This window comes from Scyliorhinus canicula, chromosome 25 (genome assembly GCF_902713615.1).
Source record: "Scyliorhinus canicula chromosome 25, sScyCan1.1, whole genome shotgun sequence".
In the NCBI taxonomy this organism is placed as follows: domain Eukaryota; kingdom Metazoa; phylum Chordata; class Chondrichthyes; order Carcharhiniformes; family Scyliorhinidae; genus Scyliorhinus; species Scyliorhinus canicula.
The window spans coordinates 8,452,888-8,476,627 of record NC_052170.1 but is presented as its reverse complement, the minus strand read 5'-3'; the positions used below and the strand labels follow the sequence as shown (position 1 = coordinate 8,476,627).

General features: G+C 49.2%; 1 protein-coding gene across 5 annotated transcripts in view; it reads left to right on the top strand.

Moving 5' to 3' along the window:
* Positions 1–23,740, top strand: part of LOC119957102 (microtubule-associated serine/threonine-protein kinase 1-like) — a 170,688-nt gene that overhangs the window by 132,000 nt on the left and 14,948 nt on the right. For all 5 annotated transcript variants that reach the window (XM_038784796.1, XM_038784799.1, XM_038784797.1 and 2 more), the window contains 6 exons: positions 6,279–6,444; positions 8,056–8,157; positions 15,922–16,044; positions 16,852–16,961; positions 19,064–19,227; positions 20,231–20,499. In XM_038784796.1, the coding sequence (XP_038640724.1) occupies positions 6,279–6,444; positions 8,056–8,157; positions 15,922–16,044; positions 16,852–16,961; positions 19,064–19,227; positions 20,231–20,499 (934 nt within the window). The remainder of the gene's footprint in view (positions 1–6,278; positions 6,445–8,055; positions 8,158–15,921; positions 16,045–16,851; positions 16,962–19,063; positions 19,228–20,230; positions 20,500–23,740) is intronic.

Sequence of the window (23,740 nt, the reverse complement as noted above, 5' to 3'; positions counted from 1 at the left end):
GTCAATGGATGGGAGGCTGGTTTGCGTGATGGACTGGGCTACATTCACAACCTTTTGTAGTTTCCTGCAGTCTTGGGCAGAGCAGGCTCCATACCAAGCTGTGATACAACCAGAAAGAATGCTTTCAATGGTGCATCTGTGAAAGTTGGTGAGAGTTGTAGCTGACATGCTAAATTTCCTTAGTCTGCTGAGAAAGTAGAGTCGTTGGTGGGCTTTCTTAACTATAGTGTCGGCATGGGGGGACCAGGACAGGCTGTTGGTGATCTGGACACCTAACAACTTGATGCTCTCGACCCTTTCTACTTCGTTCCCATTGATGTAGACAGGGGCATGTTCTCCTCTACGCTTCCTGAAGTCAATGACAATCTCTATTTATCAGATCAGTCGTGATCTCATTGAATGGCGGAGCAGACTCGTTGGGCCAGAAGCCTACTTTTGCTCCTACGTCTGGTGGTCTTACACTCAGTTCAGACACACCCCCTCTAGTCAGCACCAACAATCTCTATCATTGATCGGAACTTGTATCGGGAATATATAGATTTTCCAATCCTTATCAGGCTAATCCCTGTTGAACTTTCTGGCAGTCAAAGCCTGCAGTGAATTTGTCTCAAACTCTGGGCAGCTCTGTGGTAGGAACTAGGATGTGATTGTACAAAATCGCATGAAGAAGAACCCTTCGGCCATCAACGAACCCAGACCAGCTTCAAGCCAAATCCTAGAGGTGCAAAGACAGTGACGCACTCCAGTGAATGGAGTGCAAAGTATAGGCTGAAACTTCTAATGAGGTACCAGAGTGTACAGCAGTGTCAGAGGTGCTGTCTTCAAATAAGACATTAAATCTAAGGCCCCACCTGCCCTCTCAGGTGGATGGATTGGCACGATGTTTTGGCCAATAATTATCAGCCAATGTCGCAAAACCAGATTATCTGGAGGTCGCTATCACATTGCTGTTTGTGGGATCGTCCTATGTGAAAATTGGCGTTTTCTACATTGCAACAGTGACTAGACTTCAAAAAGTTATTAATTGGCTGAAAAGTGCTGAGTTTGTGAGAGAGGTGCTATATAAATGAAAGTCCTTTCTTTCATTAAATCACCATACCGGATCAGTACTGCTCCTCTCCCTGGTCTAATGTTTTCACAGAATCTGCCTCTCGGGCTCAGAGCTGAATAGGCCCTGGGAATAGTTATAGCTGCCCCACCTTTACAACATGCTTGAGCAGTGATAAATCCGTGATCAAGACTTGCACTTTTTTCACCCCCCACATTTCCCATCTTAATTACATCTTGACTACTGACCAACTCAAATCCTCCCGACAATCGGGAGCTGGCTCAGTGTGAGCCGGCCTCGGAAGCAATCAGCAGGATTGCTATCTTGGCTGACACATTGAAAAAAAGTTGATTGGGACCGATTTTCGATTGGGTGAAAAGAGAACTATGCAGGTTTGGAAACTCATTAAAAATAATTGGGGCGCATTCCTGGAGGATGATCTCAATAACACCTTTTGAATATTTCACGGGATTTGAGGGTCGCCTTGGTGGTTGCCCATCCCTATTTGCCCTCGGGAAGATGGCCTTGAGCTGCCGCAGTCCCTGTGGTTTTGGTCCACTCACAGGTAATGAGGTAGATGGGCTAATAACTTTTTCTTGTTCTCTTATCTTCTTTGTCGCTTATGGCTTCTCCGTGATTGATTTCTTTGTCGCTCAGCTATTGTCTTCTTTCAATGAGGGCCAATTGAAATCTAATTCATTCATTGGGAAACATATCATGCTTTGTGCTGACTTCATAACCAACTGATCTTAACCCCCATTGAAGTCAGTGGGTGTCCAGCTAGTTTCCCCCCCCCCCCCCCCCCCCAATCCTGTGGAAATTTAACCCTATGGTGAAGGTTTAAAATTATCCTCTACTTCTCATATTTGAGCATTTAACTTACTGGGCTCGATAGCACAGCTGCATCTATTGAAGACTTTAACTTCAAAATTGGCCTGACCACTCTGTGTGGTCGTCTCTATACCAGAGATTCCCAACCGGTACGCCGTGAAGTGTGCCGCAAAATAAGGTTCAAAATTATTGCACGTTAATGTAAATAAACTACATCTAATCTTTGTTTTCAGCTCCGTGATCAGCATCTCCAAATCCCGCTGAACCTCGAGCCTCCCCGGCTGGGAATCGGCCGGACAGGCGTGGTTCGCAATTTTTAACGTCGGTCATGTTCACGGGCCGAACCGATGTCGAACTGCACACGCGTGGCCCTTTCCCCGCCGGCGCATGCGTGGTTCAGGTTACCAACATGAAACATTCCGAACCGCGCATGTGCGGCCCTTTCCTGGCTGACGCATGCACAGGAGATCCCAGCTTCTTTTGGGAATTGGAGATGCCGACCACGGAGTTGAAGGCAAAGAACCCGTGCGCCTGCGGATAAAGCAAAAGCACGCAAAGGGCGCAAAAGCCTGGGAGACGGGGAGAGGTTGGGGATAAAAAACAGGAGAAAAGACAGGGAGAAGGGGGAAAAAAAACATTCTTCCCAGGAAGGGAAGACCGAGGTAAGACACAGGAACCAATAAGGTTAAGAAAAGGAGAAACAGGCTCCAATATTGTATTTGACATGCAAATGGTGATGAGGATTGCATTGTAAACTTCTTAAACTGATGAAAATTGTATTGAATGGTGGCTTGCCACGTTTTTAGGAGGCCTTAGAGATAAAAAAAAAAGGCTTTTGCAAGAGGGCATTTTAGTTGGAGAAAATAGGAGGCGTGCCAAACTCTTTACACTATAAAAGCGTGTCGTGACGTAAGAAAGGTTGAGGACCACTGCTCTACACTTCTTCCTGTCATCCAACTTAAATGTTTTGTTCACTGATTTGTATTATCTAATTAATCATCTGTATCCTCACTGTTGAAATCAAATCTTGTTACACCATGTCATGCTCTAATTTTGTGCTACTTCAGTGACAGCTGGGGCTCAGTGGGTGGCACTAACACCTCCAAATCAGAGGCTTGTTGGTTCACGTCCCAGAGACGTTGGCACAGAATCTAGGGTGGCGCTGCCAGGGTAGTGGTGGGGGAGTGCTGCACTGTTGCAAGTGTTGTCTTTGCATGAGGTGCTGTCGGCCCCAGGGGTGGATGTAAAATACCTCATGGCTCTATTTTGAAGAAGTAGAGGGGAGTTGTCTCCGGTGTCCTGGCCAACTTTCATCCCTCAACCAATGGCGAAAACAGATGATGTTTCTTTCTTTGCTGTTGTGGGGGCTTGCTGTGCACAAACAGGGTGCTGTATTTCCTACAATATAACGCATCTCTGGGCACGGTAGCACAGTGGTTAGCACAGTTGCTTCACAGCTCCAGGGTCCCAGGTTCAATTCCCGGCTTGGGTCACTGTCTGTGTGGAGTTTGCACGATCTCCTCGGGTTTCCTCCGGGCGCTCCGGTTTCCTCCCACAGTCCAAAGATGTGCAGGTTAGGGGGCTTGGCCATTCTAAATTTCCCCTTAGTGACCAAAAAGGTTGGGTGGGGTTACTGGGTTACGGGAATAGGGTGAAGGTGTGGGCTTAGGTAGGGTGCTCTTTCCAAGGGCTGGTGCAGACTCGATAGGCCGAATGGCCTCCTTCTGCACTGTAAATTTCTATAATTGTCTGATTCTGCTCTTTCGATCTTGGATCCGTCCTACACCACGGGGTTTTGTGCCTTGACTCAAATTTCCCAACAAAGCTCCTAATTTTCTGATTTCGCTGGCTACGTTGCAAAACAATCTTTGCACAACGATGACTGGTTTATTTATTAACTAGATGCTAAAATTGGAAAAAATGAGGCAATGGAAAACGGTGTCACGCTGCAATTAGGTCATTAATTAGGCTACGGTATTGCCAAATGATTATCTACACTTCATGCAGATCTCTCGCATGTTCTCTCTGATCGCTAGGCGTTAGCTTCCCAAACAACAAGCTGTTTGCCCCATTAGCTTTATAAATTACTTTGTCATAGAATAGAATTTACAGTGCAGCAGGAGGCCATTCGGCCCATCAAGTCTGCACCAGCTCTTGGAAAGAGCACCCTACCCAAGGTCAACACCTCCACCCTATCCCCATAACCCAGTAACCCCACCCAACACTAAGGGCAATTTTGGACACGAAGGGCAATTTATCATGGCCAATCCACCTAACCTGTCCACTAGTTTTTACTGATTTAGTTTTTTTGCAGTGTCGGCTACGATGGTGGGATTCACGTTTCCCAGTCACGTGGTTCTGGGTTCATGTCTCACTCCAGTCTTTGAGCACAAAAATTGGCAGTCTAGTGCAGCACCGAGGGAGTGCTGTGCTGTCAGAGGCACAGTTTTTCAGATATCTTCTGCAGTGGATGTAATCCCCGGCATTATTTCCGAGTAGGGCAGCGGAGTTATCCCTGCTCTCCTGAACAATATTTATTCCTCATCAACATGACAAAAAAAAACCCCCATCATTATCGCATTGCTATTTGTGGTCAATTGCTGTGTAAAAATGACACATTTCTTACAAAAGTTACAAAAGTTCTTCGTTGGCTCTCAGCCGCTTTGAGATATCTCGTGGTCGTGTTTTGCACACTATATGCATGTCTTTCTATTTCGGTTCATGGACCTGTAAATCGCTCTACTCCTCCGCAGTTCCTCGCTTTTCACCATTTGGAAAATACTCTGATCTTTCTATGTTAGCTCCATAGTGGATGACCTCATACAGAACTCCATCTGCTTACAGATAATTACGCTTGCAAGCTGGCGAAGTACTGAGAATTAATGCATTTTGGACAAGCAATAATCCAGGAATTAAATAAACTATTTTAGTTGATATCCCCGTGAAAGCTTCAGTTGTGTTGTTTGTCTTCTTCTAAAAGGACCTTCTAATGAGGTTATTCATGAAGGCCCCGCCTCTCAATCTTGCCCCTTGCCTGAGGTGTGGTGACCCTTGGGTTAAATCACTACCAGCCAGCTCTCCCCCCCCCCCCCCCCCCCCCCTCAAAGGGGAAAGCAGCCGATGGTCCTTTGGGGATGGCGGCAGCGTTTAGAATTTACTTCGAAAAGGAATTACAAGCTGTTTTTAATACGGAACTGCGTCGCAAGGCACTTCACAAACACGTGAGAAAAATGCACTCTGAGGTGAGATAGAAGGAGACCTAACCAAAGTCATGGCCAACTGAGCAAGGAGGGCTAATGGAGGAGAGTGCGTTGGACGGCAGAGGGGTGTAAGAGAAGGAGCTTCAGAGAGTGGGTCCTTGTGGCTGAATGCACAGCTGCCAATGGTAGGGTGAGGAGGTGAGAGGGGTGGGGGGGGGGGGGATTTGATGCACAAGAAGGGCAAAGTAGCTGGCTTTAAGATACGCTGACATTGATTTGATTTGTTGTCATGTGTACTGAGGTACAGTGAAAAGTATTGTTCAGACATGATGGGCGGAATTCCGGGGGGTCGGAGAATAGCCGGGGGCCGGCGTAAATCCCGCCCCTGCCGTGGCCGGAATTCTCCGTCAACCGGGAATCGGCGGGGGCAGGAATCGCGCCGCTCCGGTCGGCGGGCCCCCCGCGGTGAGTCTCCGGCCCACGATGGGCCGAAGTCCCGCCGCTGTCAGGCCTCTCCCGCCGACGTGGTTTAAACCACCTCTGGTGCCGGCGGGAGCAGGCGGCGCGAGTGGGCCCCGGGGCCCTGGGGGGGGGGGGGGGGGGGCGGGGGGGCGATCGAACCCCGGGAGGGTGCCCCCACGGTGGCCTGGCCCCCGATCGGGGACCCCCGCTCAGACTCCGGGCCAGTGCCCTGGGTGCACTATTTTCCTCCGCGGCCGCTGCCGCTGACGTCACTGCCGGCGCATGCGCCGACCGGCGAAAGCCTTTCGGCCAGCCCCGCTGCCGGGGGCGCCGGTTTTTTGCGCCAGTCTTCTGGTGCAAACCGCTCCAGCGCAGGGCTAGCCCGACCCCTGAGTGGTTGGCGCCACTCCCCTACTCCGGGACCCTCCGTCACGCCGGGTAGGGAAGAATGCCGCCCCAGATCAGTCCATAAGAGGGTCATTTAGATGTCTGCTAACAGTGGGGAAGAAGCTGTTTTTGGACCTGTTAGTCCATGTTCTTAGACTTTTGTATCTCCTGCCCGATGGAGGAGGTTGGGAGAGAGAATAACCGATTGGGTGGGGTCTTTGATTATGCTGCCCGCTTTCCCAAGGCAGCGGGAGGTGTAGACAGAGTCGATGGATGGGAGGCGGGTTCGTGTGATGGACTGGGCTGTGTTCACGACTCTCTGTAGTATCTTACTGTCTTGACTGTTGCAGGTCTGTGGCACTCCTGAATACATCGCCCCCGAGGTAATCGTGCGACAGGGGTATGGGAAGCCAGTCGACTGGTGGGCAATGGGCATCATACTGTACGAATTCCTGGTGGGGTGTGTTCCCTTCTTTGGCGACACACCCGAAGAATTATTTGGCCAAGTCATCAGCGGTAAGTATGGAACCCAGTTGGGCTGCGTGACCCACTTGCTGATTGTGCCTATGCTCCGTTATAAGCTCTTGGGTAGCGATGTTTGAACTGTGATCATTCAACCTATAGATCCTGGCAATAACCTGGCTCCTGAAGCCCGGACAACTCAATACTAATTGTGGTTGTTTCTCAATTGGTTTGAATTTTTATGGGTGGGAAATTTGGATTGGCCTGTTCTTGACATAGACGAATAAATCAGAATACCAAAATTCCTTACTGCCCAATGGTGTATGGAAATCAAAGGAAATCTGGTCTAAATGTTATAATTGACCCCTGTATATTTGCTGGCATGAGGCAAAAATGTTTGGACAATCCTACTGTAAGGTGAAGAGATAAAATGCCTGTCCATAAATGTGTTAAGTATTCCTGACCTAATTTTCCAGGTTTATTTTTAAAGTTTTAGGGAAGAGCTACTGGGTTGGTCAGTAAATGAGCTGTCTTGGCTTTATGGCCCTGTCATCGAGGATTCCCAATAAACTCATTCCTGAAATTATTCCACCAACTAAAGCCCAGTTCGAAGCATTGTTACTAAGGCTCGAGGGCAAATTACATCAGACTCCGTTGGGGCAAGTCCTTGCTGCTTTGACACCAGCTTAGTGTCATGGTATTGTGTCATGCTCCAGGTTTCAAAAAAAAAAACAATTGGGCCTTCTCAGGAGTTACCTATTAAATCACAGCTTGAGAGGATCATTCAGATCCTGGACCCTTACATCTGATTATCAGAACAGAAAACGTGTTACTTGACACACTGAACATCATCGAGAAGCCATTACCCCTCCTTGCTTCAGTAAATCCAGGAAACGGGGATTTACCCTGAAACCAGAATAATTGTGGATGCTGGAAATCAGAAGTGAAAGAGAAAGTGCTGGTAATACGCAGCAGGTCGGCAACATCAGTGGACAGAGAAACAGAGTTAATGTTTCAGATCTGTGACCTTCCATCAGAATCGGAAATAATAGATACAGCAGGTACAGGGGGCAGGGAACGGATGGGGGAAGGGAGGTAGGAACAAAAGGAATGATTCATGATAGAGTGAAAGGCAGGATACCTCTGAGGCGGCACGGTGGCACAGTGGGTAGCACTGTTGCTTCACAGCTCCAGGGTCCCAGGTTCGATTCCCGGCTCGGGCCACTGTCTGTGCGGAGTCTGTACGTTCTCCCTGTGTCTGCGTGGGTTTCCTCCGGGTGCTCCGGTTTCCTCCCACAAGTCCCGAAAGACGTGCTTGTTAGGTGAATTGGACATTCTGAATTCTCCCTCAATGTACCTGAACAGGCGCCGGAATGTGGCGACTAGGGGATTGTCACAGTAAATTCATTGCAGTGTTAATGTAAGCCGACTTGTGTCAATAAAGATTATTTTTATTATATAGTTATATTATTAACTTAAGTTCCAGAGAACCACTTGTTTCAGAAAAGGACAACTGTTGAATGGGAAGTGGCAGCATTTTTATTCACATGAGAGGCTGCAACTGGGATTTGGGGGAAATAGTCAACAAAGTTTGAACACAAAGTATAAAGCACCATGAGTGTCAAACCCCAGTTTCCAGTGTCTAATGTTGCCTCTTGTTTCCAGATGATATTATGTGGCCTGATGGCGAGGAGGCTCTTCCAGCGGACGCACAACATCTCATTTCCAGCCTCTTGCAGCCAAACCCACTGGACAGGCTGGGGACAGGTAGGTAACCACAGCCCGCCTGGGGTCACTGTATTGGACTGGGATCTTTCCTTGCTCGCACTATCCTCCTGTCTCCGCCTCTGTCATTATCCTTAACTGGAAATCCAATTAGCAAATGATGACTGGCTATTTTCACACCCATGCTTAAAGTGAGCTTCTCAAATTGCTGTCTGCATTACTTTAACATCAGAAATAACTTGTGTTTATACAGGACCTTTGATAACAGGATGGTTTAAAGTGCTTTACAGCCAATGAAGTACTTTTAGAGTGCAGTCACCATTTAATGTTTTATCCTGATGTATATTGAAATATTCTCACAGATAACATTTCTGAAGGATATGTGGCGATACACTATTGATTCACCGCTCGTCCACACCGCTCGTCCACACCGCTCGTCCACACCGCTCGTACACACCACTCGTACACACCTCTCGTACACACCACCCATACACACCGCTCATACACACCGCTCGTACACACCGCTCATACACACCGCTCGTCCACACCGCTCGTCCACACCGCTCGTACACACCGCTCGTCCACACCGCTCGTCCACACCGCTCGTACACACCGCTCGTCCACACCGCTCGTCCACACCGCTCGTACACACCACTCGTACACACCTCTCGTACACACCACCCATACACACCGCTCGTACACACCGCTCGTACACACCGCTCATACACACCGCTCGTCCACACCGCTCGTCCACACCGCTCGTACACACCGCTCGTCCACACCGCTCGTCCACACCGCTCGTACACACCGCTCGTCCACACCGCTCGTACACACCGCTCGTACACACCACCCATACTCACCACCCATACACACCATCCGTACACACCGCTCGTACACACCGCTCGTACACACCGCTCGTACACACCGCTCGTACACACCGCTCGTACACACCGCTCGTACACACCACCCATACACACCATCCGTACACACCGCTCGTACACACCGCTCGTACACACCGCTCGTCCACACCGCTCGTCCACACCATCCGTACACACCATCCGTACACACCGCTCGTACACACCGCTCGTACACACCGCTCGTACACACCGCTCGTACACACCACCCATACACACCATCCGTACACACCGCTCGTACACACCGCTCGTACACACCGCTCGTACACACCACCCATACACACCGCTCGTACACACCGCTCGTACACACCGCTTGTACACACCATCCGTACACACCGCTCGTACACACCGCTCGTACACACCGCTCGTACACACCGCTCGTTCACACCGCTCGTACACACCACCCATACACACCGCTCGTACACACCACCCATACACACCATCCGTACACACCGCTCGTACACACTGCTCGTACACACCGCTCGTACACACCGCTCGTACACACCGCTCGTACACACCGCTCGTACACACCGCTCGTACACACCGCTCGTACACACCGCTCGTACACACCACCCGTACACACCACCCGTACACACCACTCGTACACACCACCCATACACACCGCTCGTACACACTGCTCGTACACACCGCTCGTACACACCACCCATACACACCGCTCGTACACACCACCCATACACACCATCCGTACACACCGCTCGTACACACCACCCATACACACCGCTCGTACACACTGCTCGTACACATCACTCGTACACACCGCTCGTACACACCGCTCGTACACACCACCCATACACACCGCTCGTACACACTGCTCGTACACATCGCTCGTACACATCGCTGCTCGTACACACCGCTCGTACACACCACCCATACACACCGCTCGTACACACCGCTCGTACACATCACTCGTACACACCGCTCGTACACACCGCTCGTACACACCACCCGTACACACTACTCGTACACACCGCCCATACACACCACTTGTACACACCGCTCATACACACCACTCGTACACACCACCCATACACATCACCCATACACACCACTCGTACACACCACCCATACACACCACTTGTACACACCGCTCGTACACACCACCCATACACACTACTCGTACACACCACCATACACATCACCCATACACACCACTCGTACACACCACCCATACACACCACTTGTACACACCACTCGTACACACCACTTGTACACACCACTCGTACACACCACTCGTACACACCACTCGTACACACCACTCGTACACACCACCCATACACACCACTCGTACACACCGCTCGTACACACCGCTCGTACAGACCGCTCGTACACACCACCCATACACACCACCTGTACACACCACCCGTACACACCACCCATACACACCACCCGTACACACCGCTCGTACATAGTGGGGGTACACATCTTTGGGTTGTGGGGGTGAGACCCACATAGACATGGGCAGAATATTAGGGGCTGGTTTAGCTCACTGGGCTAAATCGCTGGCTTTTAAAGCAGACCAAGCAGGCCAGCAGCACGGTTCGATTCCCGTACCAGCCCCCCCGGACAGGCGCCGGAATGTGGCGACTAGGGGCTTTTCACAGTAACTTCATTGAAGCCTATTCGTGACAATAAGCGATTTTCATTTCATTTTTTCATATGCAAACTCGACACGGTCAGTAACCCAGTGCCGGGATCGAACCTCGGTCCTCGGCGCTGTGAGGCAGCAGTGCTAACCACTGCACCACCGTGCTGCCCCTTCATTGCCCATCCTAATTGCCTTTAGGAGGATGGTGGGGAACCGCCTTCTTGAACCATTGCAGTCCGTGTGGCGTAGGTACATCCACTTTGCTGTTAGGAGGCCATTGTAGGATTTTGACCCAGCAACAGTATATTTCCAAGTCAGGATGTTGTGTGGCTTGGACGGGAAGTTGGGGGATTGATGTTCTCTGCTGTCCTTGTTCTTCTAGGTGGTAGATATCACTTGTTTGGAAGCAACTGTTTAAGGCGAGTTGATGCAGTGCATCTTGCAGATGATACACACTGCTGCTATTTGTGCTGCAACTCGAGGGAATAAACGTTTGACTGCTTCTTTGTTTTTCTGAATGGAAGGTTGTGACTAGTGGTATTCCACAAGGATCTGTGGTGAGGCATCTGTTGTTTGTAGTATACATAAACGACTTGGAGGAAAATGTAGCAGGTCTGATTAGTAAGTTCGCAGATGGCACCAAGGTTGGTGGAGTTACGGATAGCGTTGAATTGTCAGAGGATTTAGCAGGGCATAGATAGGTTGGAGACTTGGGCAGAGAAATGGCAAATGGAGTTTAATCCGGACAAAAGTGAGGTTATTCATTTTGGTAGGTCTAGCATAGAGGGGAAATATACTGTAAATGGCAAAACTCTTAGGAATATAGAAAGTCAGAGAGATCTGCGGGGGCAGATCCACAGATCTTTGGAAGTGGCAACGCAAGTGGACAAGGTAGTCAAGAAAGCATACAGAATGCTTGCCTTCATTGGACGGGGCATCGAATATAAAAACTGGCAAGTCATGCTGCAGTTGTATACAACCTTGGTAAGGCCGCACTCGGAATATTGCGCACAATTCTGGTCTCCACACTACCGGAAAGATGTGGAGGCTTTGGAGAGGGTGCAGAGGAGGGTTACCAGCATGTGGCTGGTAACAAGCGATTATTATTACTTTGTTTAAGAAGGGCAGCAAGGATCATCCAGGGAACTACAGGCCGGTGAGCCTTACATCAGTGATAGCGAAATTACTGGAGAAAATTCTTCGAGACAGGATCTACTCCCATTTGGAAGCAAATGGACGTATTAGTGAGAGGCAGCATGGTTTTGTGAAGGGGAGGTCGTGTCTCACTAACTTGATAGAGTTTTTCGAAGAGGTCACAAAGATGATTGATGTAGGTAGGGCAGTGGATGTTGTCTATATGGACTTCAGTAAGGCCTTTGACAAGGTCCCTCATGGTAGACTGGTACAAAAGGTGAAGTCACACGGGATCAGGGGTGAGCTGGCAAGGTGGATACAGAACTGGCTAGGTGATAGAAGGCAGAGAGTAGCAATGGAAGGGTACTTTTCTAATTGGAGGGCTGTGACTAGTGGTGTTCCGCAGGGATCAGTGCTGGAACCTTTGCTGTTCGTAGTATATATAAATGATTTGGAGGAAAATGTAACTGGTCTGATTAGTAAGTTTGCAGACGACACAAAGGTTGGTGGAATTGCGGATAGCGATGAGGACTGTCAGAGGATACAGCAGGATTTAGATTGTTTGGCGACTTGGGCAGAGAGATGGCAGATGGAGTTTAATCTGGACAAATGTGAGGTAATGCATTTTGGAAGGTCTAATGCAGGTAGGGAATATACAGTGAATGGTAGAACCCTCGAGTATTGAAAGTCAGAGAGATATAGGTGTACAGGTCCACAGGTCACTGAAAGGGGCAACACAGGTGGAGAAGGTAGTCAAGAAGGCATACGGCATGCTTGCCTTCATTGGCTGGGGCATTGAGTATAAGAATTGGCAAGTCATGTTGCAGCTGTATAGAACCTTAGTTAGGCCATACTTGGAGTATAGTGTTCAATTCTGGTCGCCACACTACCAGGAGGATGTGGAGGCTTTAGAGAGGGTGCAGAAGAGATTTACCAGGATGTTGTCTGGTATGGAGGGCATTAGCTATGAGGAGCGGTTGAATAAACTCGGTTTGTTCTCACTGGAACGACGGAGGTTGAGGGGCGACCTGATAGAGGTCTACAAAATTATGAGGGGCATAGACAGAGTGGATAGTCAGAGGCTTTTCCCCAGGGTAGAGGGGTCAATTACTAGGGGGCATAGGTTTAAGGGGCAAGGTTTAGAGGAGATGTGCGAGGCAAGTTTTTTACACAGAGGGTAGTGGGTGCCTGGAACTCGCTGTCGGAGGAGGTGGTGGAAGCAGATACGTTAACGGCGTTCAAAAGGCATCTTGACAAATACATAGATAGGATGGCAGCAGGGTAGTAGGGGCAGCAGGGTAGCATGGTGGTTAGCATCAATGCTTCACAGCTCCAGGGTCCCAGGTTCGATTCCCGGCTGGGTCACTGTCTGTGTGGAGTCTGCACGTCCTCCCCCTGTGTGCGTGGGTTTCCTCCGGGTGCTCCGGTTTCCTCCCACAGTCCAAAGATGTGCGGGTTAGGTGGATTGGCCATGCTAAATTGCCCGTAGTGTCCTAATAAAAGTAAGGTTAAGGGGGGGGGGGTTGTTGGGTTACAGGTATAGGGTGGATACGTGGGTTTGAGTAGGGTGATCATGGCTCGGCACAACATTGAGGGCCGAAGGGCCTGTTCTGTGCTGTACTGTTCTATGTTCTATGGGTATAGAGGGATACGGCACAAGGAAGTGCTGAGGGTTTTGGCCAAGGTGGCTATCATGACCGATACAGGCTTGGAGGGCCGAAGGGCCTGTTCCTGTATTGTTCTTTTCCATTCACTGTGGTTGTATAGTAAGCTAATGAGTCAAACCCTTCCATTCATTCCCATTTTAGGCAGCTTCCACTCGCTGTCATTTCCTAACATTCCTGTTGTAAGCGTTGCACACTTTGATAATTGCCCTCCTTGTAATGCTCGACGCATTAAATCCGGACCATCGACTGCCAAGTTGCGCGGACGAACTCAGCACAATTTTAAATCTAATCACTTTTGTTGCAATATATATTGTGTTAAGTGCGTGCTGTTAAGCCTGAATTGCTGAGATGTTATTAAAGAGGTTGGGACACAAAGAGGTTCAAATTGGCAATTTTTATGTTAATGGAAATTGAGATGGAAGCCTCGCGTTTCAGCAAAATCAGTGGTGACTATTATCTCAATGAGCTAAAAGCTGCTGGATGTTTAATGTTGGAGAAATCCTACACTCCGGGGGTGGAGGTTATTGCTCTGCTTTTGAAGTTGTTAGTGACCTCCCATCGACAAACAGAATTGAGAAACCATTTATGTTCGTGACCTCAGTAAGCTGGTGACAGTTCTGTCTCGGGTTTGAAGATGAAGGGCTGATACGAGATTGCTGCTACACACAGAATCGACCCGTATGTAGAAAACACTGCATGTTATGGAACTCATTGTCTCAATCAGCTGGAAGTATCAATTCATAAAAGTAGCCCTAATATCCTTATTTAATGTATGTAGGTGAGCTGAATCTACTCAGGGTACATTCAATATTAATTCTGGTTGACCCTGCGTAGGCTCCGTTATTTTTGGATTTATCTAGAGTTGGAAGGGCTCGGCTGGTCCTGTCGGAGAACTCTCTACTGCTGTTTCTTCCAATCACCCGGGCTCTGAAATGAAAATGAAATGAAAATCGCTTATTGTCACGAGTAGGCTTCAAATGAAGTTACTGTGAAAAGCCCCTAGTCGCCTCATTCCGGCGCCTGTTCGGGGAGGCTGTTACGGGAATCGAACCGTGCTGCTGGCCTGCTTGGTCTGCTTTCAAAGTCAGCGATTTAGCCTTGTGCTAAACAGCCCCTGCACATTGTGCATGCCCCTGTGGATGTCTTGAAAAAAATGAAATGAAAATCGCTTATTGTCACGAGTAGGCTTCAATGAAGTTACTGTGAAAAGCCCCTAGTCGCCACATTCCGGCGCCTGTCCGGGGAGGCTGGTACGGGAATCGAACCATGCTGCTGGCCTGCTTGGTCTGCTTTAAAAGCCAGCGATTTAGCCTGGTGAGCTAAACCAGCCCCGTCTTACGATGACGGCAGCATTGGTGATTCTAGGATGGCGGCCATTGCCATGTTTGATCTGTTGCCTATTCTTTCTGGTTCTCACACCCATTATCTGTGGTCCACACCAGTCCGCCAAACACATCCACCATAGCCCATTGGGAAAACTCAATGGAGCTCCTCTCCAACTCTATATCGTTCATTCGATTTGATTTGATTTAGTATTGTCACATGTATTAGTATAGAGTGAAAAGTATTGTTTCTTGCAAGCTGTACAAACAATGCATACCGTACATAGGGAAGGAAGGAGAGACTGCAGAATATAATGTTACAGTTATAGCAAGGTGTAGAGAAAAGATCAACTTAATACGAGGTAGGTCCATTCAAAGGTCAGATGGCAGTAGGGAAGAAGCTGTTCTTGAGTCGTTTGGTACGTGATGTCAAACTTTTGTATCTTTTTCCTGACGGAAGAAGGTGGAAGAGAGTGTGTCCGGGGTGCGTGGGGTCCTTAATTATGCTGGCTGACTTTCCGAGGCAGCGGGAATTATAGATAGAGTCAATGGATGGGAGGCTGCTTTGCGTGATGGACTGGGCTACATTCACGACCTTTTGTAGTTTCCTGCAATTTTGGGCAGAACAGGCTCCATCCCAAGCTGTGATACAACCAGCAAGAGTGCTTTTTATGTTGCATCTGTAAAAGTTGTTTGTACCTGAGAGTTGTAGCTGACATGCCAAATGTCCTTAGTCTTCTGAGAAAATAGAGTCGTTGGTGGGCTTTCTTAACTATAGTGTTGGCATGGGGAGACCAGGGCAGGTTGTTGGTGATCTGGACACCTAAAAACTTGAAGCACTCGACCCTTTCTACTTCGTTCCCATTGATGTAGACAGGGGCATGTTCTCCACTACGCTTCCCGAAGTCGATGACAATCTCCTTTGTATTGTTGACATTGAGGGAGAGATTATTGTCGTCGCACCAGTTCACTAGATTCTCTATCTCATTCCTATACTCTGTCTCGTCATTGTCTGAGATCTGACCCACTACTGTGGTGTCATCAGCAAATTTGAAAATCGAGTTGGAGGGGAATTTGGCCACACAGTCATACAGTCACACAATTTATATCTGGACATTTCTAATCTTGTGTTCTCCTAACGCTCATTCCTCTTCTTACTGCAGGAGGCACCTATGAAGTTAAACAACACGGTTTCTTCAAAGACCTGGACTGGACCAGCTTGCTGCGTCAGAAGGCAGAGTTCATTCCCCATCTGGAGTCAGAGGAAGACACCAGTTACTTTGACAGCAAGTGTTTTCCTACTAAGCAAAGCCTTGAGTTGGGGGCTGGGACATGACTGGGGGTGGTCAGGATTTAGGATCCCTTTATTAAAAACTCAATTATTTGGGACTCAAAGTGATGAGATTCCAATAGTGCCCGGCAGGACAGAAGAGACTTCGCCTATGGATTGACTGCTCCACTGAGTGCCTGATCTCGACCTTGCTGCTTGGGGATTTGTCAAAAGCAAGAGAGGTGCCTTTTTCAAGGGAGGAAGGAAGGTTCGGAGGGCAATCTGTACCAATTCTTTTTTTTTTTAAATTTAGAGTACCCAATTCATTTCTTTTTCCAATTAAGGGGCAATTTAGCGTGGCCAATCCACCTACCCTGCACATCTTTGGGTTGTGGGGGCGAAACCCACGCAGACACGGGGAGAATGTGCAAGCTCCACACGGACAGTGACCCAGAGCCGGGATCGAACCTGGGACCTCAGCGCCGTGAGGCAGCAGTGCTAACCCACTGCGCCACCGTGCTGCCCCTATCTGTACTAATTCTTAACCGACCCCCTCGCATCTGTCTGGGTAGCAGCGATGATGAGGGGGGGTGGGGGGGGGGGGGGGGGGGGGGGGGGGAGAGGTTGCAGTTAGCCTGCTGGAGAGTGGGTTGCAGTCCAGGAAAACCGCAATCAGGAAGAGCGTTGGGCAAGGTGGCCAGGTTTGGTGGTGGTGGAGGGTGGTGGTGGTGGTAGTGGGGGGGGGGAATTAGGTGGTAAGAGGGAAGAGTGGCATTTCATTCCCACACTGTAAATCTGAAATGGTGCCGCTCTCCCTCTGCAGCCCGGTCTGATCGATATCACCATGTCAATTCCTACGATGAAGATGACACAAACGAAGATGAGCCAGTGGAAATTCGACAGTTTTCTTCCTGCTCACCTCGATTTATTAAGGTATTTCTGCGAATATAAATCCCATTTACCCTTCCCTTGGATCCGATTGTTGTTGTGGCCAGCGTTTCAAAACAGTGGGTGCGTGACATGGTCCATGTACTCTGCACAGAATGCCCAGCAGGACAACTACCGAGGTTGGCACTAATGGGTCTGGTCAGCATTATAGAGGTTGGCTCTCAAATCTGCCCCACTCACTGATTTTAATGAAAGTTCAACCCCAGGCAGGACAAGAGCCGGTCAACATGTAGACCACCATTCCTGTCCTAGAGGTCACTGGATCTCCTGCAGAAAGGGACTCGAAATGGCGCAAAAATTTGAGATCATCTTAGTTTGTAAAATGTATATTTTCAAGTATTTTTTCCTCCAAATCTATAAATTTGAGGACTACTTTGAACAAGAGATACTCCCCTGAACATTCCTTTTTAAAGAGCTCAGATGAATCAATGGCACGTTGTACATGCTGCGTCCCAAAGACGAGGCTCAATAGGCTGAGGGCACTGGCCATTCTGTCCTCCATACATTACGCCCATTCTTTCTCCACAGTTTCTCTCTATGGGGTTTCGAGAGCGTGCAGCGACACCTACAGGTTTCCAGTATTATTACAGCACAGAGTGAAGGCGAAAACCAGCACGCCCCCATCTGGTCCTCACACCCATAACATGTGGAAATAAGGGAACCATGGGCTGGATTCTCTGATTTTGTGGCCATGTACGGAGGAAGCGTCTGCTCTTACAACCAAAATGTCGGCAGCGCCCCCCCCCCCCCCCCCCCCCCCCCCCCCCACACCGATGTTACGCGAGGGGGGGGGGAGGCTAGGGGCCCGTGCCACGTAGGCTTTACCTGCAGATATGGATGCAGAATGGCCGGGTCGGATGCAGAGTGGTCGTGTACGGGCATGGCGGCAGCCTGCGCCGTAGACCCTGCGCCAGCTGCGCGTAGACCCGGCCTGCCAGATAGTTCTCCCCTGTAATCCCCCTAGCCACCCCCAGCCCGACCCCCAGCAGTCTCCCCATCCCCTGCCTGAAGCCTCCCCTGCCAGCGGAACGCCCCCCCCCCCCCCACCCCCCGACTGCAGTGGCGCTGGACAGTCCGCAGCTGCCACGCGAGGTTCCAGAAAACTGAGAGGACACGCGACCGATGCCGTCGAGAGTCAGCCCATCGGGGGGGGTGAAGGGGGAGCATCGGGGGAGGGCCTCAGGTGACGTCCTGAGGCCGTCCCAACGACGTGCGGCGAACTCCTCCCATAAACAGTTCCACCCCCGATTTTGGTGTAAAAACGGATTCTCCGGCCAATCGCCGGACGCGATTTTGGTGTCGGCAATCGGAGAATCCAGCCCCATATTTCACTTCAACGTTCTAGCGTGTTGGAAAACTCTGCAGCAGCATGCTGCCCTCCGTAAACCTTGAGTTTCACCAAAGCTCCACCACATCTAAATTCACATCCAAGTCCTGCGCCCCTGCACTCACTGACCAATATTGGCTCCAGACGCACCCGTGCCTCAAATTTAATATTCTGATCCTTGTTTCCATGGCCTTGTCCCTCCCTGACTCTGTAATCTCCTCCAACCCCACGACCTTCCGATATAACCGCCGATATTCTGACCATTGAAGTTAATCAGGAACCAGGTAAATACCATTTCCCGGCAGGCAGTCTCCAGGGGTTTGCATTTATATAGTGCCTTTCATGAATTCAGCCTGTCCCGAATTGCCTTACAGCCAGTGAAGTACTTCTGAAGTGCAGTTGCTGTTATACGGTTGGAAAGTCAGCAGCCAATTTGCGCACAGCAAGCCCCCACAAACAGCGTTGTGAGAATGGCCAGATTGCCGGGCTGGCGAGCCATTGAAATCTCCATTCCCGTCGGCGGAACTGGGAGATCCTGCCGGCGTGAGGAGCTGGAAAAGTCCGGCCAATGATTCCAGTGGGTTGAGAAATTCCTTTCTCCCCCTCCTGTTTTCTCGCTTGAAGGTGTTGGGGTTCGGTTGAATAGGTGTCAGTACCCCTCCCAGACCTCACCATTCTGTACGTGTGGCCCGGGGGGGGGGGGGGGGGGGGGGGGGCAGTGAGTGGTGGTTATGCTAACACTGGGTTGCAATGTGTACAGGTCTACAGCAGTATGGAGCGTCTCACCCAGCACGAGGAGCAGAAAGCCCCGGTGGTCACCCGCCGCAACCTGAACAAGCATAAGGAGGAAAAGAGTGACAAGATGGAGGGCCTGAGCTCCCTTGGCACCCGGGACAAGAGCTGGAGGACAAGCTCTCCAGAGATGTACGTAGGGCAGCTATATTGCTGCGTTGAAGTTTCCTCTCGTCTTAACTCCAAGCTTCAAGTCTGCCACTCATGCTCCTTCTTCAATCCTTGTTAAAATTATTGTCTTCATCATCAATCCCTCACTATCTCTATGACATCCTCCTGTCCTGCAACCCTCTGAGATGTCAACGCCTCTCCAACTCTAGCCTTTTCTGCGTCACCCACTTCCATAACATGCCATTGGCGGCTGTTCCTTCAGCTGCCTATTCCCTAAGCTCTGGGGTTTCTTCTCCAGACTCTTGGGCTGCACGGTAGCACAGTGGTTAGCACCATTGCTTCACAGCGCCAGGGTCCCAGGTTCGATTCACGGCTTGGTTCGCTGTCTGTGCGGAGTCTGCACCTTCTCCCCGTGTCTGCGTGGGTTTCCTCCGGGTGCTCCGGTTCCCTCCCACAAGTCCCGAAAGACGTGCTGTTGGGTGAATTGGACATTCTGAATTCTCCCTCTGTGTACCTGAACAGGCGCCGGAATGTGGCGACTAGGGGATTTTCACAGTAACTTCATTGCAGTGTTAATGTGAGCCTGCTTGTGACACTAATGAAGATTATTCTTATTATCTCCACCCTCCTCATTTGGAATGCTGTTTAATAGTCACTACTTTGACCAGGAATGTGGCCAATTTCTCCCAATGTCTCACTCTTTAATCCACTGGGATGCTGCCGGACATGCTGAGTGTTTTCCGGCCTCGCCGTTTTTGGTTTTGTTTTAAAGTGAACGAATTAGGATATTTCTTTGGGATGACGGTGGGAGAGGATGGAGGAGATGATCGCCGCGCGGCCACGGGGGGGCGCTGAGGTTTATGTTTGCTCTGATGTACCAGCCTCCCCGGACAGGCGGCGGAATGTGGCGACTAGGGGCTGTTCACAGTAACTTCATTGAAGCCTACTCGTGACAATAAGCGATTTTCGTTTTTTCATTTCATTTCATGTCTCCTGCCTTTTCTCCCACCTTCGCTCTTTCCAGGAAGCGTCTCTCGGCCTCGGAGTCCTCCTACGGCGAGAGTGACTCCAGCCCCCCTCTCACCGTCCGCCGCAGGTTCTCTGCGCTCATGGACACTCACAAGTTTGCCACGACCCTCGAAGACGACACGGAGGTGACGCACAAACACCAGGAAGTGCAGACGGTGACGCCAGTCCAGGATCAGGCCAGCCAGTTGGAGCCACGGCAGAAAGATATGGAAGGACAGAGTGCCGTCTCTGCGGGAAATACTGGCAGCAGTCCGACATTCCCAGGTATGGGATGCCTGCTCTCTTATCAACGGTCAGTGCAATGGTTGCTGCTAGTCCGGTAACATTTTCTGCTTGAATTTAAAGAATAGTACTTTTGTTGATGTTTGTGCCCCACATTAGCCCCCTCCCACCCCTCTTCCTCCAAGCCAATCAGCACATCCTATTCCTTTCTCCCTTATGTGTTTATTCAGCTTCCTTTTAAATGTATCTACACTATTCACCTCCACTATTCCCTGCGGTAGCTGTGGTGATTTGCCTGTGAATAGTATTGTGCATAGTTAATAATGCGACCTCCAACCAGCTGGTGGCGCCAGAGATCGGCCACGTCACGTGAGACACCCATCAGTTGGTAGTAAGGCGTTCAACAGGACTGTCACACATAGGGTAGTTTCAGGAGAGTTCACGGAACTCAGATAGTAACCTAGTCTGTATAGTATTCTGTTTGTTATCTTTCCACGTATTCATGAATAAACCATCATTCTAGTTAAGTCACCACATGTTCTGTGTGCATCATTGCAACGGCAAGGTCACTGAAGACAACAGTAGCGAGTTCCACATTCCCACCACTCTCTGGGTAAAACTATTCCCCCCTGAATTCCCCGCTGGATTTGTTGGTTACTGTCTTATATTTCAGGCAGCTGATTTTTAACTCCCCGTAAGTTCTCTACGTCTATCTTATCAAATCCCTCTGATAATTTTAAAGACCTATTTCAGATCTGCCTTCTCTTTTTTAGAGAAAGGAACCCAAAACCTTTTATTTTGTTATCAGACATATTGGACAAGCTCAGATCCTTGAAGAATACGAAGTAGTCCTTCAGGAAAAGTTGGTTTTAACATTTCTGTTTACTCCAATGCTGTAGAGGTATGTCCTACTACTATGAAGTAGATTTTATGTTTGTACCGCAATTGAACAGCAAGTACTACCAGGTCAGGTATAGATGCAGACTAAAGCTTCCTCTATATTGCACCATTTGATTGAATTAGATTTATTGTCATTGCCACGTGTACCGAGGCACAGTGAAAAGTATTGTTCTACGTACAGTCTGTGTTCTATTGTTCTATGTACACGGGCATCGTGCGACAATCACCAGGCAGGAATGTTCCCTTCCAGTCGGGGAACACTTCAGCAGTCAAGGGCATTCAGCCTCTGATCTCCGGGTAAGCGTTCTCCAAGGCGGCCTGCAGGACACGCGACAACGCAGAATCGCCGAGCAGAAACTTATAGCCAAGTTCCGCACGCATGAATGCGGCCTCAACCGGGATCTTGGATTCATGTCGCATTACATTTACCCCCCCACCATCTGGCCTGGGCTTGCAAAATCCTACCAACTGTCCTGGCTTGAGACAATTCACACCTCTTTCACCTGGGATCACCCCCTGTCTCTGGATCTGTAATGATTTGATTACCTGCAAATGCTCGCATTCTAAGCATTGTCTGGCATCTCTGACTTTGTCTATATAAATGTTTCTGGAACATTACCACTCCAGTCACCTGAGGAAGGAGCAGTGCTCCGAAAGCTCGTGTTTGAAACAAACCTGTTGGACTTTAACCTGGTGTTGTAAGACTTCTTACGTATAGTCCAGGCAGATGGCACATGCATAAATCCACAAAGTAAATAGGTAGGAATAATAGATCTTAACAAAAAACACAAATGAATCCTCCCTGCTGCACCTGTTTGCCATTTTCTACACCATTCATCCCTCTTCTCCGAGAACGATTGTCAAATTATTACCCATTACTGTTCTGTGACGTAGACCTGCAACTTGCTGACTCGGCTGATAGTGTCCAATCTGATTTCAGATGTGCCCTGACAGCAGTGAGTGTGAGAGAGAGAAAGGAGATTTCTGCCCCCTAACTCTGGATTAGTTTTGAACCTGGGCCTCAGATGTCAAAGGGCAGCATACTGACCAATAGGATCAGCCAATTCCATTTTGGATCTTTCACTGCCATACCTCGCAATCATCAGTATCACGATGAACTCACCAGTATCACTATTAACTCACTAGCTGTTCAACAACGTTCACAATCCTGACTGATATTATTCACTCTCAGGAAGCCCTGAAGTGCCGCGATTTGATGTGATTGGGTCTTAGAACATAGAACGTAGAACATACAGTGCAGAAGGAGGCCATTCGGCCCATCGAGTCTGCACTGACCCACGTAAACCCTCACTTCCACCCTATCCCCGTAATCAAATAACCCATCCTAACCTTTTTGGACACTAAAGGCAATTTAGCATGGCCAATCCACCTAATCTGCGCGTCTTTGGACTGTGGGAGGAAACCGGAGCACCCGGAGGAAACTCACGCAGAGAACGTGCAGACTCCGCACAGACAGTGACCCAGCGGGGAATCGAACCTGGGACCCTGGAGCTGTGAAGCCACAGTGCTATCCACTTGTGCAACCGTGCTGCCCGCTCTTGCTCTTGAGTTTTTCAATTCCCCACACTGCGAGTCCCTGATTTTATATCACGCAATTACTGAGTGAAGACCAAGCACTCCCCTGTGGTATTCTCATAACTGTAGGAACTGCAAAGGTTAATGAAGTGTCTAGAGTAGCCACTAGAGGGAGCTACAGTTACAACTATATAAGGCAGTGCTGCTAAGCCTAGTGGGGAGTGCGAGTGCAGGAGTTAGCTAGAGAGTGCGACGTACAAATAGTGTAAGTGAGAGCAAATCATAGTTTATATCAGTATTAAGATTAGCTGTAGCTAAGTGCAGTTAAATGTCATTAATCTTTAGGAGTACGCATCAAATCTAAATGAGTAGTATTAATAAATTTATAGCTTTGTTTAAGTTCCAGCTATCTTAGAACATAGAAAATAGAACAGTACAGCACAGAACAAGCCCTTCGGCCCTCGATGTTGTGCCGAGCCATGATCACCCTACTCAAACCACGTATCCACCCTACACCCGTAACCCAACAATCTTGTGGTCTTTGTGAACACTGCGCCAACCATCTTGAAATAAGCAACACAAAGAACACCACATTCCCTACGTTAATAACTTATTTAGCATGCGGCACTAAGCCAAGACCCTAACTGCGCTTTGAGGTGGATATTAAACAAATCACATGGCTACTATTCTGACCACTCACACCTGTGAAAGGGCAGAGAATTTCACTTTTCAATGTTTCTTCCCTTCCTCATGACAGTTTCCTCCTTCACGAGGGTGGAACAGAAGGAGAGGGAAAATCATTGAACCTCAGCTCAGTTGACAGCTCACAGCCAGGCAGACTCTGAAT